General features: G+C 37.2%; 1 protein-coding gene across 2 annotated transcripts in view; it reads right to left on the reverse strand.

Moving 5' to 3' along the window:
* Positions 1-17271, reverse strand: part of COL9A1 (collagen type IX alpha 1 chain) — a 66798-nt gene that overhangs the window by 16919 nt on the left and 32608 nt on the right. For both annotated transcript variants that reach the window (XM_032104744.1, XM_032104745.1), the window contains 11 exons: positions 15157-15210; positions 13799-13852; positions 13079-13132; positions 12843-12896; positions 12681-12734; positions 12414-12467; positions 11269-11313; positions 10418-10471; positions 10270-10323; positions 1748-1801; positions 915-986 (listed from right to left, as the gene is read on the reverse strand). In XM_032104744.1, coding sequence (XP_031960635.1) covers positions 915-986; positions 1748-1801; positions 10270-10323; positions 10418-10471; positions 11269-11313; positions 12414-12467; positions 12681-12734; positions 12843-12896; positions 13079-13132; positions 13799-13852; positions 15157-15210 — 603 coding nt within the window. The remainder of the gene's footprint in view (positions 1-914; positions 987-1747; positions 1802-10269; positions 10324-10417; positions 10472-11268; positions 11314-12413; positions 12468-12680; positions 12735-12842; positions 12897-13078; positions 13133-13798; positions 13853-15156; positions 15211-17271) is intronic.

Raw genomic sequence — 17271 nt, forward strand, 5'->3', positions numbered from 1 at the left:
CTTTTTTTTTAAAAAGCTGCCAGAAACAACAGCAAGCCCTATCCAGACACCCTATGTTGTACACTGGGAGCATACCAAGGGCAGGATTCCTCTGTTCAGCTAAGACATTCTACATCAGATATACCCATACCTGACTAACAGTCCAACAGTTCCCTGGTTGTCAGCAGGATGTAAGGGGCACTCCACAAGTGTAATTCATTTAATACTGAAGTGCCTCAAGTAAGAGAGATGAAACACAGTAGAGAACTTAATATTTTTATAACAAGTATGTCAGAAGTTTGGCAAGTGCATTCCATCCTTTGCAGCCTCCTATAGCCAAGAAACATCTCTGGCTTTATGTACTGTCTTCACTGACATTTATTGAGCAAAGTAAGGTATCTTCTGCAGTTATGTGAGGCCCCCAGGGCCCAATCCTTCCCTGTCAACAAAATACTAGAAGTACTTCTATCCTGTAATTCTGCATGTATGCATAGGTGTCACAATAGCTGCATTAGCATGTGCATTTCCATAGCAGGTCCTAAGACATGTAACAGGCATCACTTCTACTGTAGATGAGGGTGGAAGTTACAAAGCTGTATAGTGACCAGAGACCCTGACTGACCATTTCAGATCTGGCTGTGTCAATGATTTGCAGTATGATTGAGGTCTTCAAATGATTCAAACTTAAAAAAACAAAAGAGTGTTTACACCAGTAATCTTATTTCAGTCCCTTAAGTGACACTGTCAAGACTTTTCCTGTCCACCCTTATGAGCTACAAGTGGTTAATGGGCACATAGAGCACCACTTTCAAGCAGTTAAAATATCTACATACAAAACAGACATTAATTCACGGAAAAACCGAAAACAGTGCTCAACTTATTGTGTTTACTCCTGACATCAAACTGCAGTCTGCATGTATGAGTGCATTTCTTACCCGGTCACCTTTACCACCAGGAAGGCCTGGAGGACCAGGCAGTCCAGGAAGTCCAATATTACCCTGGGGACCCTGTGAAAATAAATCATGGATGTAAACTTAGCCAACCAGGTTTAGAATGAACAACTAAGGGTCATACCCTGAAGCAGATGGGGCAGAACCTTATTCCCAGAACAGACTTAACTTGATAAAAGAGGATTATCTGATGCAAATAGGGCTGATCCAAACTACAGCACTTTAAACAGAATCTTATTATGAATTTATTGCTGACAATCACAACAGAAATAACTTACAGGGTTTTCTACCTTCCCGTCCCTCAACGACAGTCTGGTTCTCTTAAAAATACTTCCCAAGATCTTGCACTCTGCAATTTGCACATTCCTCTGGAACAGTAGGTTCTTTGAGCCAAGACCTCCCCAGCTATGCTTCTGACCGATACTGTGTAAATACTGCTGGAGCTCTGGTAAAAGGTGGCATTCATAACGTGCTCCATTCATTAGTTTCACGTAGCTGTTAGCAGAAAGCCAGTCTCTCACTGCTCCTGCTCCCAGGTACACGCAGCCCACACAGGAGTGTGCAACTCAGCTTTGCACATCATAGGATTTATGGGTTTATTGAGTAGAAGAAAAAGTCACACACATCTCCATGTAATTTAAAACAGCATTTTCTAATATTAGCACAGTAACAGAGGACTGAAAAAGAAACTGAACAACCACTCATTTAAATGTTATTTTCAGTTCCCTGCATGGATAAGTGAGTAAGTGTAGTTCCAAATGATACTAAAGCTCCTTGAAAGTAAACATGAGCACGGAATATGGAAATAAACTGCTTACCAATTTCCCTGGTAAACCTGGAGGACCTGCAGGACCTGTCTCCCCTCTGCTACCCTGGAAGCAGAAATAGAAGGACAACATTATTTCCTGAAATACATCCTGTGATCTGGGAATAAAGTATGATTTCTTTTCCTTAATATTAAGTGATTTACACTACTTAGCAGTTGGGTTTAATTGAAACTTCTTTTCCATAGTGCAAAAATACCATATGCATTAAAATCAGTGAAACTTTCTGAGTAAACATTTTTAGTTAACAATTGCATATAATCTTTATTTAGCATTAAATGATTCAAGTAACTCATTTTGCTGAGTGATTAAGCACAATGAAGTTCCCTTCATGAGATCACACCTTAGAGTTACTTATCACAAACACATTCACTTCACTATGACAACTCTGGCACTCACACTTAACTTTAGGCTTTTGATTAGTTTCATCACCTGAACTCCTGTAATATTTAAAGCACCTGATCCCAAATGGACAAAGGTGAAAAGTGAATGCAGAAGTAATGCTTAATAAACTCATTCAGGTTTTAAAAAAGTCTAGACTGTTATAGGGAAGTGTAACTTTTAAAAATCCCCATTTATAATAGTGATAAGCATAAATATGTGCTTTACTGCATCTTTATGTCTTCACTCGGGACATGTTTATCCATCCAGATCATTGTATTCACATCAGTGTTACAACTCCATTTCTTAATGCAGCCATTTGTATACATAGCGGGGGTAAAGCTGACATTGAGCCAAACTTGCAAAGATTTTTGAACTAAAGTACCTTTCTCAAAAGATTCTGTCTTTTATGATTGAACTTTTCAGAACAGCTCAATAAGTTTTATAGCTTCACTCTCACATGTACAGACATATCCCTCGACAGATAAATTCAAACAGTGTCCCAACACAAGCCTAGGTCTCACTCGAGGAACTCCTCTTAATTTCACTGTGTGAATATGTAAGGACTATTTGCAATAAAAGAAAGATATAACATTTAAGATCATAAAGTGTCAAGAATTGATGTTATTAGTTATGCAAGTTGATAAACTATCATACAATAACATAGAATATTTTAGATAAAAGCAGATCTTAGCATTCTAGTGCTGTGTGCACTGGATAATTTTAAATATAGGATTTTTTTCATAAGAACAATATTGTGAAACGTTCTGGCATACCAAATAAAAGGAGATGGCAGACATGGCCTTTTACACTAGGTCATAAATCCAATGACAACTTCTCACACAAGCTTAGGAAAGCTAACTCTACAATCCAAGAAATAATTAGGTATCCTGGAGAGATCACAGAACCAAACATAAACAGACTTTTCCGTTCATTTCCTTCAAAATATCCTGTGGTGTTAAAATACCTATTACTTTAAAGCACTTTGCATAATTTCTAGAAGCTTTTTTATGCTGAAAAAAAAAAGAAAGAAAGAAAGGAAAAATGCCCCCCCAACTCACCTTCATTTTACAACCCAGAAAATGCATTAAACTTATATTTAATCACAAAAATCTGAACTCCATCACCTGGAATACTACTACATTTCTGATTCAGGAAAGACGAAGCCTAAATTATGATCAGCATTAGAAACTTGTCTTCTTGTATCATTGCCATAGCAGTCATTGCTGCATGAGATCAAACAAAAGCAGTATAACCTTCAGAGAGTTAAAATCATATAATAAACCTCTTAAGCACACCAAAAGTTCTACTGGTCATACATAATCCAAGAAAAATCTTCAATTTTATTTCAAATGCAGAAAACATCTTTCGTGAAACGCACACCACAAGCACTTTGTCAAACACAATGCTTTTCTAAGGGGCTAAAAAAGGAGGTTAGTATACGGACGACTGGAATACAAATGCATAGTGTTTCCTGTAAACGTTGGCATTTATGCCTGTAAGGACAGATTACTTCAAACGATGGGCCACCACCGCAAGATCTGCAGAGGTGTTTTAGCACGTAAGAGAAGAACTGGAACTCAAAGAATGAGGAATCCTGTTGGGCCCTGGTATAACTAGAAAGACTGTAATGCTTCCTCCAAGTTACATCTGACTGAAATGGCCTTAGGATAGGTTTTACAGTAAACTGGTTACTCATGCTTCTCTTCATAGTAAATGAAGAAAAAAGGCATTTTGAAACATCCTCATGTAAATATTTAAAATTCAACACAAGTCATTAGAAAAACCTAGAAGCACATACATTTTCCCCACATCTTATAGGAAGGCTTTTGTAATAACTGGTTCAGAGGTTGACATCTTTACTTGGTCAGATGAAATGTTCCTCTGTGCTGTAAGTCACTACAGGCAGTAATCAGAGCAGAAGGCAGCTTGGCCGTGTCCTCAGCCCACCTTTCTTATACAGCAGCCCTCTGTATAACAGTGAATCGCTTCAGGCCACCTACAAACAAACAGGCATGCTGCACTGGTTTTAACAAAAAGACAACCAGAATTTGTATAGTTTTATATACTTTTGACACCCTTCAAAATCCATACTTTTCCTAGAGGTGAAAGGCTTAAGGAAGGAAAGTAGCCACTACAGTTCAGAGTGAGCTGGGACAGACAGGCTTGCGCCCATGCTGGGGAACATCCCATGCCTCAAGGAAAAGGCACATGCAGAACGGTAAGTTTGAAATGGTAGCACAGCAGTGCAAGTCTGAACACCACCAGGAGGCAGCCCTTCCACAGCTCCTGTGCTAGACTGTGGTTACAACAAAAATCTACCTTCCCTTTTCAAGGCATGATTGTTGGACTCTCAATACATTTAAATGAAGGTTTAATGTCTGTCTCACAGTTCTGTTAGATCTATATTCAGCCTTTGAATGTAACACATAAGAGAACCTTACAGGATTTACAGCAGACCTTCCTTTAGCTTTTCTGGGATCATTTTCACCCTCACTGAAATTTTGAAGACTTGATGCTTTTGTAGAATTCTCACAAAGAGTTACAGAATGCATTTGCATGCTAATACAGTTTCACTGGGTTATTGATTTCCTGTTCATCAATTGAGTGGAACAATAATAAGAATGAGAATACACCCCAGGTAATTTGCATCTCACTTAGTTGCCCAGATAATTGAAACACTAATTAGAATCACTCAAGAGGTAATCCACAGCGTATATTGTAATAACTCTTTTCTACTTAAAAAATTTGTTTTAATAAAATATGTCATAGCACTGCCATAGAGAATTAAACCTGTGCAGAATAAAGAAGAATAAACAAAGTACATTTTGGCTTTTTAAAAACTTCATATTCAAAGTCTTTTGCAAAATGTAACCCATTTATCAATTATATACTTGTGAGACTTAAACTTATCGAATTTTTGTGATGCAAAATCTCAGAGGAAATATTCATTTAAGGATTTATCCACAGAAGCATCAACAGGACTCTTTGACTCTCAATACAGTACTGAAAAGCATCCAAGAATGTAAACTAATATTTGACAGAAGAGTAAATATACAAGTAACTTTCTCTGAGATTTTAAATGTACCTTTGCAACTTTGCCAGAGTAATAATTTAATTGTACTGCTCAGGATAATGGTAAGAGGTAGATGTAGCATGAAATCTTCCCTCCTCTTAATGATGCCATGCTTTGGGCACAAGCAGCAGCTCACTAGCTGTCATTCTCTTCAAAAGTGATACTGTGGCCAAGTCTAGAGGACAGAGACCTTTCATTCTGACTGTGTCTACAGCGTTAGCTGAAGTCTAGGACAGCTTTGGTACACGAGCTCCATAACAAATCCATTTTTTACCCAGGTTACTGTCTACACTGCTTAGGAGAAGACAACATTGTGATATCTGCTGACATCCAGAGGTCTACCATGCCCAAAAGTAAAAGAAAGTTGTTGATGGAGGTGAAGGGGTAAAAAAAGAGGTATCAGACAAGAATCTGGCCATGTCATTTAGGCGGACAGGACTGAATACTAGGAGAAGTGAAGAGGCTTGGAGCTTATCAAGTTTGCCTGGGATATGCAGTCTGCAAGCGTGAGAGGAAAAGTGCTACCCTGTACAAACCATGCTGAGGAATTGGGCAGGGTCAAAAAGTTTTGTGACCTTCATCTAGAGGCTTAGGTTTACTGGATGAAAAGTACCTGGCAAGATGGAAATGTACTTTGTCCTTTTGATTCTGCTATAAACTCTGTAGTGCTAACTAACCCCTTTAGCTGTACCTTAAATGTAAACTATGACACCACTTGTGGAACATGTCTGACATTATGTATAAGAAACATGTCCACTAATTCCTAAACATATCATATAAACTGAGACAAGGACATTCCATCCTACCACACTACCATTACCAACTACAGAAAGTGACCCATTATTTATTGCAGTAATGTAAAAAGAATATGATAGAAAAGCTACATTTTAGTTATAGTGTTAGGGTAACCAAAGTTACGTTTCAGCATAGGCAGGACAAAAACATCTTTAAAGACCAGAAAATTATTTACCTGAAAGTAATTTAAGATGCCGAAAACAGCATTCTCCTCTAACTTTGGGCTGTGTGACATCTGAGTACTAAATCCAAGGTACTGTCCAGGTTTCCCCTTTACAGTGAGACAAAGGCACTTCCAGAGAGGAAGTCAGCCCAACAGACCAGCTCACCTCAGAAGCCTCTCAGAGGGTCTATGGTATCAAATCTTAGGCAGCCAGATATTTAGACTCTCTTGCTAATGTTGGGAAAACATGTATTACTTCCTAATTACAAAACAACACATACAAATGCTGGCCTGCATATACATCAAGTTTGCTCAATTTGATAGTATGGAGCTTTAAGTGATTACTTCAATATTACAAGCTCTCTGCAAAACCACAGGGTGCAATGCAGGCTCTCCAAATGTTAGCAATCTACAGGTTAAACAGCTGAAGAAAAGCAAGGGATGAAAAAGCAGAGGCAGGGGTCAGTATTTTTGCAGACACTAAATTAGATTACTAAATCTCAGGAAATATGAAAGAAAATGGTTAAGCAGCTTAGGGAGCATGACTAAATTCCACTCATTAGGAATGACATTTCCATATTTGAGAATTCCTTCCTTTGGGCCACCTGCCATGATGACTGACTTAGAAAGGTTTAAATCACAAATGAGTTTGGTCATTACTTGGATCGGTTAGACTAATGTGAAGCAAACATAAGGTTAACCAACGAAACAATTAAGAGTGGGGTGGAGAATATGTTTCATTTAGAAATGAAAGGCAAAATTTCCAAGTTGGTCCAGTTGTTTTTCTGGTTTAATGAACACATGAATAGTAAAAGTTGTTTTATTCCCCTACACACTCACATGCCAGTGGAAGTTTTTTAAGGAAAAACAATAACAGACTAAAATGACACTTTTTAAAGCCAGTGTCTCCTAGGGATATTTGCCAGAGGTGAGAAAAAAAAAGTCTCCTAATGCACGAGTTTGCCATGAGTTTTTAATTAGAGCTAGCAGTCTTGTTTTCAAATATTTAGTACCTTCCCTGTGAAACTGTAAATGTTTAGAGACTCACAAAAGGCCAAAATTTGAATCTGCTGTTTAGCAACAATATCTTTCCAACTATATTCCAATAGTTGTTTAACAATAAAAATACACTGAAATAACATGCTTTATGCCAGAGGACTCTACAAGTTATTTGGCAAACAGTACAGAAGTAGTATTTGTCTCACAGAGCCACTGATGATAGTGCTCCCTTGTGTAACTTTTAAAAAAACTACACACTAGTTGAAGTGAAAAATTTCTCTCAAAAAATGTCTTTTGCAAGTAGATAAAGCTGAAAAGCCATGTGGTTTTTAAATATAACACAAATGTAGGCATGTTGGTTTTCCCTAATGAAATACCAGCCTGCTGGCTAAATTAGCAGAGCCAGCCTTGTTATACCCCAACAAACCTTCACTAGATTTCCTTTCCTCTGGAGTTCTGGCCCTCCTGGAGTTACCAGCCATGCTGTCTTACCCAGTCACAACATAAAGAACAGGTAAATGAAATAGGGAAGTGAAGAGAATCTCACGTGGCTGTTGCTGTGCAACCAATATATTAAGGGACTGAAATTCCCCTTATCCCGCAAAATATCAAGGTTTTTTCTTTCTCCAAGGAATAAGCCCAACCCCTCTTGACTTCTACCTGAGTCTTCTGCAGCAAGAATGAAATGGAAAAAAGGGGTAAAGGGGAAAGGAAAGAACTGAAGTGAGTACTAAAGTGGGTAATTCAAAATAAGAAGAAATAGGCCAAGAAAAATACCTGAATAGTAACCATAAATTCCTCAGGCTTTGAAAGTGTTTGGTTTTGTAACTTTGGTCAAAAACAAGCAAGTATTAAAGCTGTGAGAAAATTTCAAAAGAGTAAAGGAAAAAAAAAAAAAAGAAAAATTCTCTTTAGAACGATTATAATTGAATTATAGCTGCTTTTCTCGACTTATTGCCAAATTGTCTAGTTTTAGAAGTTTGACAATCATGGCACACAGAATTATTTAACCAGCAGATTACTTTTTTTTCCTAGGGCAGAATCCAAAAAGCTGAAGTTCAAATGTATCTGCTACATGTACATGCTGCAGAAGAAAGAGAAAACACTCTTTATTCTCCCCTGGAAATAAATATCGACTTAGCTTAGACCAAAGGTCTCTGAAGCTCAGTAGTTCAACCCCGTGTCCTTCCTACACAGAAAAACCCTCATCACCCCCATTTTTGGTGTAGAAGTAAAGTGTTCCTCAAAAAAAAAAAAAGAGAGTTATTCCAGTTGTATGCTGCCTGTAGTCTCAAGATGATGGGAGCCAACATAGTTATTATCCAAGGCTCTTTAGAGCTTTAAGGGAACTACAGATGAGAAGTAGATTACTGTTTGCTGTACCACATACAAACTTACTTTATAATCAATAATTTGCTTCCTTTCTTCATGACTCATTGACTAAAAGCTTTCTTTTTCTAAACTTTGATTCTAATGTTTACATGTTTTCCAAAATGAGTGCACTTTTTAAACACAGAAAATAAAGGCAAGGAATCCATGTGCCTTGCTGGTCTCTAGAGTGATAAAAGGAAAAATCACTGTATTTAATCTGCATTAAGTATTTTTGTCCATCTACAGAGTTACTAATAATTAACCTCATGTGTCAACCCCTGTTCTATGGACTGCTGATTTTGTAAATTCATGTTCACATTGAAAGGATTAAAAGAATAGTTCAGCAGATTACAGTGCATTATCAGAGTGGGCAATTACTTTGGTCTGATTCAATTAGAATTCCTGTTCCTGTCACAAGTATGAGTCTAAGAACAGGGCTGAAAACTTTTTCTAGTGTACCCAACAATTTTAAAGACAAAGAACAAAAATAAATGTTTGCAAGTTGGGTATTTGGGAGGCTGAAGAGAGCTGTAATCCATCCTAGTAAATACTCCCATAATCCCCTTTTTGTATCACCCTTAGGCAGCTGTGGACACAGCAGTCATGCAAAGATTGCCCAAAATAAATGTTATCTGATGAATTAATGTATCTAGCCCATGATAGCACAAACCACAGAAAAAAAACCAGAAGAAAATGGAATCTGTTACTTGGCTGACTGCTGGCATATGTCTAAGCAGCTAATTCACAGAAGATATTCCTGACCCTTACAAGTACATCACAGACAGTAGTTCACTATACCCCATATGAGAATAACCCTACAACTGCATGAGCAAAACTTGTACCACTGTAATACAGCAGAAGCTCAGAAAATTCCAGGAAACTATCCCTAGGGTATCAGTGGCAAGAGGGAAGCCTGAAAAGGCAATTGCTTACAGAGCCTGGAGCCTGGTTAATGTCATCAGAGTGACTATTTGTACATGAAAATTTTCTTCAAATCACTGAGCCTCTCATCCCCCTCCATCCAGAATGATTAACAGCAAAGGGAAATTAAATCAGCCTTATGCAGCTTCAAACCATGTCAGGTCCCCTCTAGAGAGAATCAGAAAGCAGTACCCAACACTCTCCAGTATCCAGCTGTCCTTTGTCTTCAAAACTGAGCCTTTACAGACGCCATTAGTTCACTTTTCTTAGCAGATTTATTTCCTGCAACAATCTACCTGCCCAGCAGCAATTTCTCCAGTCTTCCAAATCTTTCTAGTGTTAAGGAAAATCTCCAGGGAAAGAAATTACAGCATCAGTGTTTCCAGTTAAAGATAAATTCTATTCTTCACACCACTATATCTGCGTTCATAATGCCAACCAGAGTGTTGCAGTCAAAGAACAGGAGTTTGGTTCCAGCTTTTTGTCACAAACCACACTTATCCCCTCTGTTTTGGCTTTTACTCAGCATATTTAAATGCAAAGACAAGAAGAATATAAGCAAAGGTTAAAAATTTAACTTTCCACCAAAGCCAGAAACAATCATAGGACATTACTGGATATATAATAGGACTGTATTTCTCTATGCGATGATGCACATCCTCTTGGTAAAGAAGATAAAGAACTATTAATTACCTCAAAAATTAGAACTTCTAATAAATAATAACTTTACCTTGTGGCTAGCTTCAGCAACCCTATATTGAGATACTGTAATTTTACATACGCTCAGTTAGAGATTTATTCCATACTTACTGGTGGTCCCCGGGGTCCTGTTGGACCTGCTTCTCCCTCTGGGCCCTGTTGACCCTGTTTTGGGGAACAAATTTGAAATGCAACAAATTTGAAAAGTGGTTTTTTTACACATTGTTCTAGATCTTTTGTATAAGATTAATGGTTTTACCTGTTTACCAGGATTTCCCATTAACCCTGGCACCCCAGGAGGACCTCTATTACCCTGTTGGACAAAAGATGAAAAATATTAGCTGAGCCAATGGTTTGCTATTCCATTTTAAAATAAAAAATTAAAACAAGGAAAGCAACAAGGTCTAAAAAAAATCAGCCTGTGTCAATTTTTTAACTTCGGCCTTACTTTTGGTGTTCTTTTAACTTTGACCAAACCCTTCTATCTAATTTTTCAAAAGTCAGATTTCAGTTCCTTTGCTGTTTGTGTGCTGACAAATCCCAAATAGATTTGATTGCTGCTTTCAAATCACAGAAGGCAATATCACTCCATGTAATTTCAGACAAAAATCTTGTCTCAGTCTAGTTTTCTTTTTCAATTACTTACAACTAAACTCAAACATCATTGTCTGAAACATTCCACAGTCTCAATCTTACAACAACTTTTTAAACTAGATTGGAATTGATGCTGCAATTTGGTGCTACCTAAATAGAGGTAATAACCTCTGTGATTGAATCAGCTTAGGGTGGCTAGAAATACTATCTTATTACAAGATCATTCATTTCAAGCAGTAGTGAGGTAGGCACATCACAAGCTTCCTCTAGCAATGATTTCCACAAGTTTAGAAGGAATGGCCTTTTTTAGGTATTATTTAATGCCTAGAATAATGAAAACCATGTCATGTAGCACAAGAATCATGAAAATGCACAGGCCAAAGTTGATAAAAAAAGATATTTAATTCCTAAGGCTTGTCTCTTAACGCAAGAGAAAGTACAATTTCATTGAATACTTTAGAACTTGATAAGCACAAATACAGTGGTATAAGAAAGACAATACTCAAGATGTTTTACCTTTGGGCCAGGAATACCTTTCATACCTGGAGAGCCTGGTAAACCCTGAAAGAAAAAAAAATTTACATTTGTTTGTGGTTAAGGGGTTTGGAAATGGTGTTAAAACAACATCCTTCTTGTGCTTGAGTATTTCTAATCCTTTTACTTGATACTGAAGCACTTTCACTCAATAACGGACCAAGTTTGAATTCTTTCTGTTTACAAAGTAACAGATAAGGAGTATTATTCTTACTTCACAAATTGCAAAAGGAGCATGGATAAGTGAGATGTTGTGACTCTTTCTGTCTTAGACTAGAAAGACATGCTTGTCCCAGTGTGCTGAGACTGGAGGTGCAGATTTTAACAGATGCCATTGGACACTTTTCATTCCCTCCTCACTTCTCTGCAACAGCTCATAGCAAGTATGCTTTTACCAAACTATCTTCAAGCTTGAGTTCATTTAGTATTACAAATTTATTATGTCCAGTTCTGTTTTAAAACATCTCCTTCACTATTCCTCACAGCAATTAGTCCTATAGCAAAGTGTTTTAAAGAGGTTTTATTTAGCCTGTGACAATTGGCACAGCTTCCAAACTCAGTTAATGCACAAGGATTACCTTCTGAAAGGGCCCATAAAGCACTACTGATTCCCTGCAAGTTCACCACAGGGGATACACCAGAGACCTCCAACCCACCCACAGAAAGAAGCATGAGCGTGACACATTCCAGATGTTCTGAGCCAGCAGAGTATCAAAGGATGATGGTTCATGTAAGGTATGCCAGACTAGTAGCTCAGCTTTTCCTGCTCAGCCTAGGAAAAGTTTGGCCCTAGTCAATACAATGAGACCAGCCCTAATTGTGGAGTCACACCATAGTATCCACGGGGTCTCAGATAGGAGAATCACTAGGACAGTCACATCCTGGCCACAAAGGTTTTGTGAGGCCAAGTTCCTCACAATGGCATCAAAAGGAGATCTAGGCTTTTGTGCAAAGGTTTTGCATACACACAGCAGAATTTCCCCTTGCATTACACACACTCTGCCCTGGGCCTTTTGCTTAGATTTACACTTGAATTACTCCAATATCAGATTCAAATTAACCTATACACAGCCTTTCTATGATTTGAACTAAGCCTATCATTCAAAGGTAAAATACTTGATACTTACTGGCAATCCTTGGAGCCCTATATCACCTGGAGCTCCAGGTTTTCCTGGTTCACCCTGTAAAACATTTTAAGTTGTAATTTATGCAAATCAAACACGAGGGAATATTTTATTTCTGGAACACAGAGTTGACATACTTTTCGATCTATAGTATAGGAATGTTAATTAAATTACCCTAATAATGTGCATAAAGCCACAAGCAGCAGCCACAAATGAGTGAACAAATCTAGGGCACTACCAAAGTGCAGACATATGCCAACTGTGCCTTACTTTAGCTCCAGGCATTCCAGGGATCCCTTCACGGCCATCAACTCCTGGTAAGCCCTTGAAAAAAGAAAACAGAAATTAATGTAACTTTGAAGAGATTTTGCCCAAGCACTAATATACAAATTAGCATCATATGAAGCAAATAAAGAAATTAAATATACATACAGGCTCTCCTTTAGGCCCAGGGAGGCCATTTATTCCTCTTGTACCTTGAGGACCCTAAAAATAATAACAATTTTTAAAAATGCAGCTGAAGACAATGAAATGACAGATTAAAAGAATGTCAATGCATACTCATTCAGATATACATTATTTTGAGAGTACCAGTTATGCACTGTTTATATGCTATTAAGTAACTAATGTTTGCAAGTCAACAGGAGTCAAAATTTGTCTGCGCTCACCCTTTCTCCCTTTGGACCTGTCTCTCCTAGTGGACCTCTCTGTCCTTGATCCCCCTGTCGGAAAAAAAAACCAGAATAAACTTCGTGTTTTTTAGCTAAAGCTCTCAGAAAATCAACAAGTACAACTCACATTTGGTGAAAGTCTCAAAATCACACTATATTTAAAAATGCAGTTTCTTAAAACTGCAGCTGACAGATACATTTTTAAAAACAGAGCTCAAGCCATCACCTGGGATTTCGGGAGTGTCTAAGCAAAGGATGTTGCACTTGTTTGTTTAACACAGTTACTGGCTATTCCAAGCACAAATTCCAGCTATGGAAGCAGAGAGCAAGGAAGAATTTAAAAAAACAAACTAACAAACAAACCAAAAAAACCCCAAACAAACAAAACACACACACAATAAAAACCTCCAACACAAATTGTACAAATTGCCCTGTACAGGTTTTGTTCCAGTTTGATACCTGAAAAATTCCAAGCCACCCTAATGCACAGGAGGACTCAGAAGGAAGAGGTAACCATAACATACTAAGAAGTTAAAATGGGTTCATCTACCTCAAATTCTTTGGGAACATTAAGACATTACAGACTTGATATCACTGTAATATCATTTATTCACCTGTGGGGAATCAATAGAATTGGATTAATCAGAGGTTTTTTCGATTCACAGCCACGAAGTTTCACTAACTGGGAAGTGTTTGGATAACCTACAGTCTACTTACAGGTGCACCAGGAAGACCTTGGGGACCAGGATCACCATCAAGACCACGAGCTCCCTACAAAACAAATAGGTAACACAGGATATTAAAGTGAACTGCTGGAGAACTAACAACTTATGGGTCCTGCTTTGCTAAGAGCTGTAAACTCTCTACAGATGAGGGGGGGGGTTATAGCTCCAATTAAAAAAAAAAAAGAGATAAAATTTTCTTCATCTATCTTGTTTTTTTTAATGGAGATATAAAACAAATATATCTTAACTATGAAAAAATATTAGTCAAAAAACAACATTCAGTTCATTCTCTAAAAATTCTAGGAAGGAGGTAGACCTTCACATGCTGCTTCAAAAAATCTCTGTGTCTTCTTTAATAATACTATATCCTTCATCGCATAATAGAGTAACATCAAAATATGCAGAGAAATCATCAAGTGCAGTGCAGCTATTTCTATCACATATGTTTCAAGGAAATAATGCAATCACTACCTGGAAATAAATGTAAATGTAGATAAAAAAATTGTTTTAAAAAAGATTTAGAGGGAATATGGAACTCCTTTGTCAAACAGATGTGGTAAATATTTCAAGTAGACAAAACATTACAGAAAATGTAGGCAAATAACTACAAAAAATTAGAACACATAAAGGCCAGGAAAGTGAAGTAAGATATTAATAACTTAGCAAGCATGTCCGAGAGGTTAGGAAGGATCATTCATTAGAAGATTCATAATCAGGAGAAATTTGATGTTGTCTCCAAAGACATATGATCACAAGATTTATGTGATTTGACTTCTGGAGAAGGAGACAATGGCAGGATTTCTTCATTCTATTCCTTTCAGAAATTTTTACCATATAGATTTAGCAAGATCACAGAACTAGAAATGTAACAGCCAGTTTTGACTGGCAGCAATTTAAGACACAGAGATGTTAAAGACAGAAAGAATGGAAAAAAGAACAAACTCTCAATAAAAACTCCTGACAAAAACTGGGATGATGATGGAAGTAAAAGGCTTTAAGAAGATAAAAATCGCAGGAGGGACTACTTAATAGATTTTAGGTTTAATTAAAATGTGCTATAGTTCATAATTGTTATAACTTGTTATCTTGCTAACTACAGACTTGCATACATGCAAAACTACCATAAATACAAGGACTGGGGAAAAGGAGTGAAGAGTGTCCTTCATCAATTAGAAGGACTGAGCTACCTTTCTTCCTAACAAGAAGTACAGTAGCTGTGGAAATACAGCTGGCAGGAGAGAGAAAATAAAGGGGAAATAAAGAAGAAGTTTAAATAAGCTTTTTAAACATTCAGAGGTGTACATTTTCTTTAATACAGGCCATTTTATAGAAAGAAAGGTTAATACTCACTTTGGTACCTTTAGGTCCCATTATGCCAGTTATACCTCTGATACCTAGAATGCCCTGAAATAGAAAAGTATATTCAAATTACGCTTAATTCTTCTGATCTGGACTGTCCTAGCTTTCAGACAGAGGACTCAAGGGTTCTACACCCTTTCTTTATGATTATTTTACTATTTTCTTAGTATTAAAGGAGAAATCCAACTACTACTGCATTAGAATTCTTAATTTATATAGTCATTTGATATTTTACTAATTTTAGAACTTTTAAAAAAATAACAAAACTATCAGGCTGTATTATAAAACCACAAATACACCGTAAGGACAAAAAAAACTGCACTGTTTTTCCATCTTGGCTACCACAGAGTTGAAGCATTCTCACCTGCAGCTTGTGTGAAAGGAACATGTGAGGGCCAAATTTGCAAAAGTGCTAAGTTGCCTTAAGTGGGGGATTGGATGCAGATAAAATAGGGCAAGGTTTTTGAGAGTGCAAGTGCTAAGCTTTTATGTCCACCACACAAGAGGCTAAACTGAGTAGACACCCTAGCGCAGCAGGATGTATCCTAACTATCATCACAAAGTTAGATGGAATCTTGCACAGAACATCTGAAGCCTTGTCAGCCCAAAAGGTGGGGAAAATCATGATAATGCAACAATGACTACAGCAGCCCCACATGGGAGATGAACACAGTTTAATCCTGCTTCTAACACAGTTTAATCTTGCTACTAAGTTGGAAGTAGGCACACTGTGGTATCCAATACTTTCTATTGAAAACAACACCTCCCCCAGGGGTGGCTATCTTGTGCAAATCTTTTTGTCAATACAATACATTGGTTGGATTGCAGGTGCTGTAGTGGAGACTGGATACTTAACCCCTTTCATTCATTTATGAATGGAACATATAAGATACAACAGAGTCTACAGGCTCTCCATCTGTGCCTCTAAAGCATTGTCTGTTCTTTTTCACATGGGTTATCTATCTGATATCACTTTCTGCATATTATGAAAGCTAAATTTTAATAGAAAAAAAAATTTTTAGAGTTTATTTGTAAGGTGACCAACTGGTGATACAGTGAAATGTTATGAGTAACACATTAAAACAAAAAACAAAACTGAAGGAAAGTCAATCTTTAATGGGTTTTTAATTCTACTGTGTTATTTCACAGTGCCTGAGGAACTTTACCAAAATTAATAAAATGAATTGGCCCCCACAGGCCTTTCAGACAAGAGAAGCTGCCTCTTACACAAGTACTTTGTCTGCACCAGGACCTCAGGGATACTTTTTCAGGATCAAGCATCAGAAGGAATTCACCCTTTCCTTTACTTAGTCTGTTCTTTATCTTTTTCTAGTCATAATCCAGAGCTTTGTGTTGTTTTATGTTCATATTCATAGAAAATTTGGAATTTAGCATTTAGATGTCACATGTGTTAAGGTAAGCTCCTGTATAATATCACATCGGGACACCAATGGCATTAAATAAATACTTTTACACCTAAGAAAAAAACATGAGATCTCATCAGAAAATAAACCATAGAAATTAAAGGTGTTATGCATGTTTCTCCTACTTAGAATGACCCCTTTATTCTGTTCCCTAGCCCTTTTCAGCCACGGTAACCATAAGAGCTCCTCACAGGGAGCAAGCTGAGGAGGTATGTGTCAGAAGTAAGTGCAGTAAATCAGAACAAGAAAATAACTAGGTATGATTGAGGGATACTTCTTCTGTAAGACAAAAGGAAAAAAACTTCAGGAAAAACCCCGTATTCTTCAGTGGTTGCCAGTTCATCCTCAAATCGTAGCTAAATCTGAATTTCACAGTTGACTCTGTTTCAAACAAACAGGTCCTTTTCAAGGATGAAGTCAGAGTCATAAAAATTATGAAAAGGAAGGCCAAGAAAAAAATAACCCAACTGTTTTCACAATATAAGCACAACACAAAATTCAGGACATGAAAGAGTTTTTAAAGTTAGCCTTTCCATAGAACTATGTGGAGCTTTGTGCAAAGCAATAATGGGAGGGACTTAAATAATTCTACTTTCATTCATAGACAATATGGCAGAATAAAGAGAAAGGTGCATGGAAGTTTTATAGTATCTTTTTCCTTACAATAATAAAAAAAGATATG

Source organism: Corvus moneduloides, chromosome 3 (assembly GCF_009650955.1).
Source record: "Corvus moneduloides isolate bCorMon1 chromosome 3, bCorMon1.pri, whole genome shotgun sequence".
NCBI lineage: Eukaryota > Metazoa > Chordata > Aves > Passeriformes > Corvidae > Corvus > Corvus moneduloides.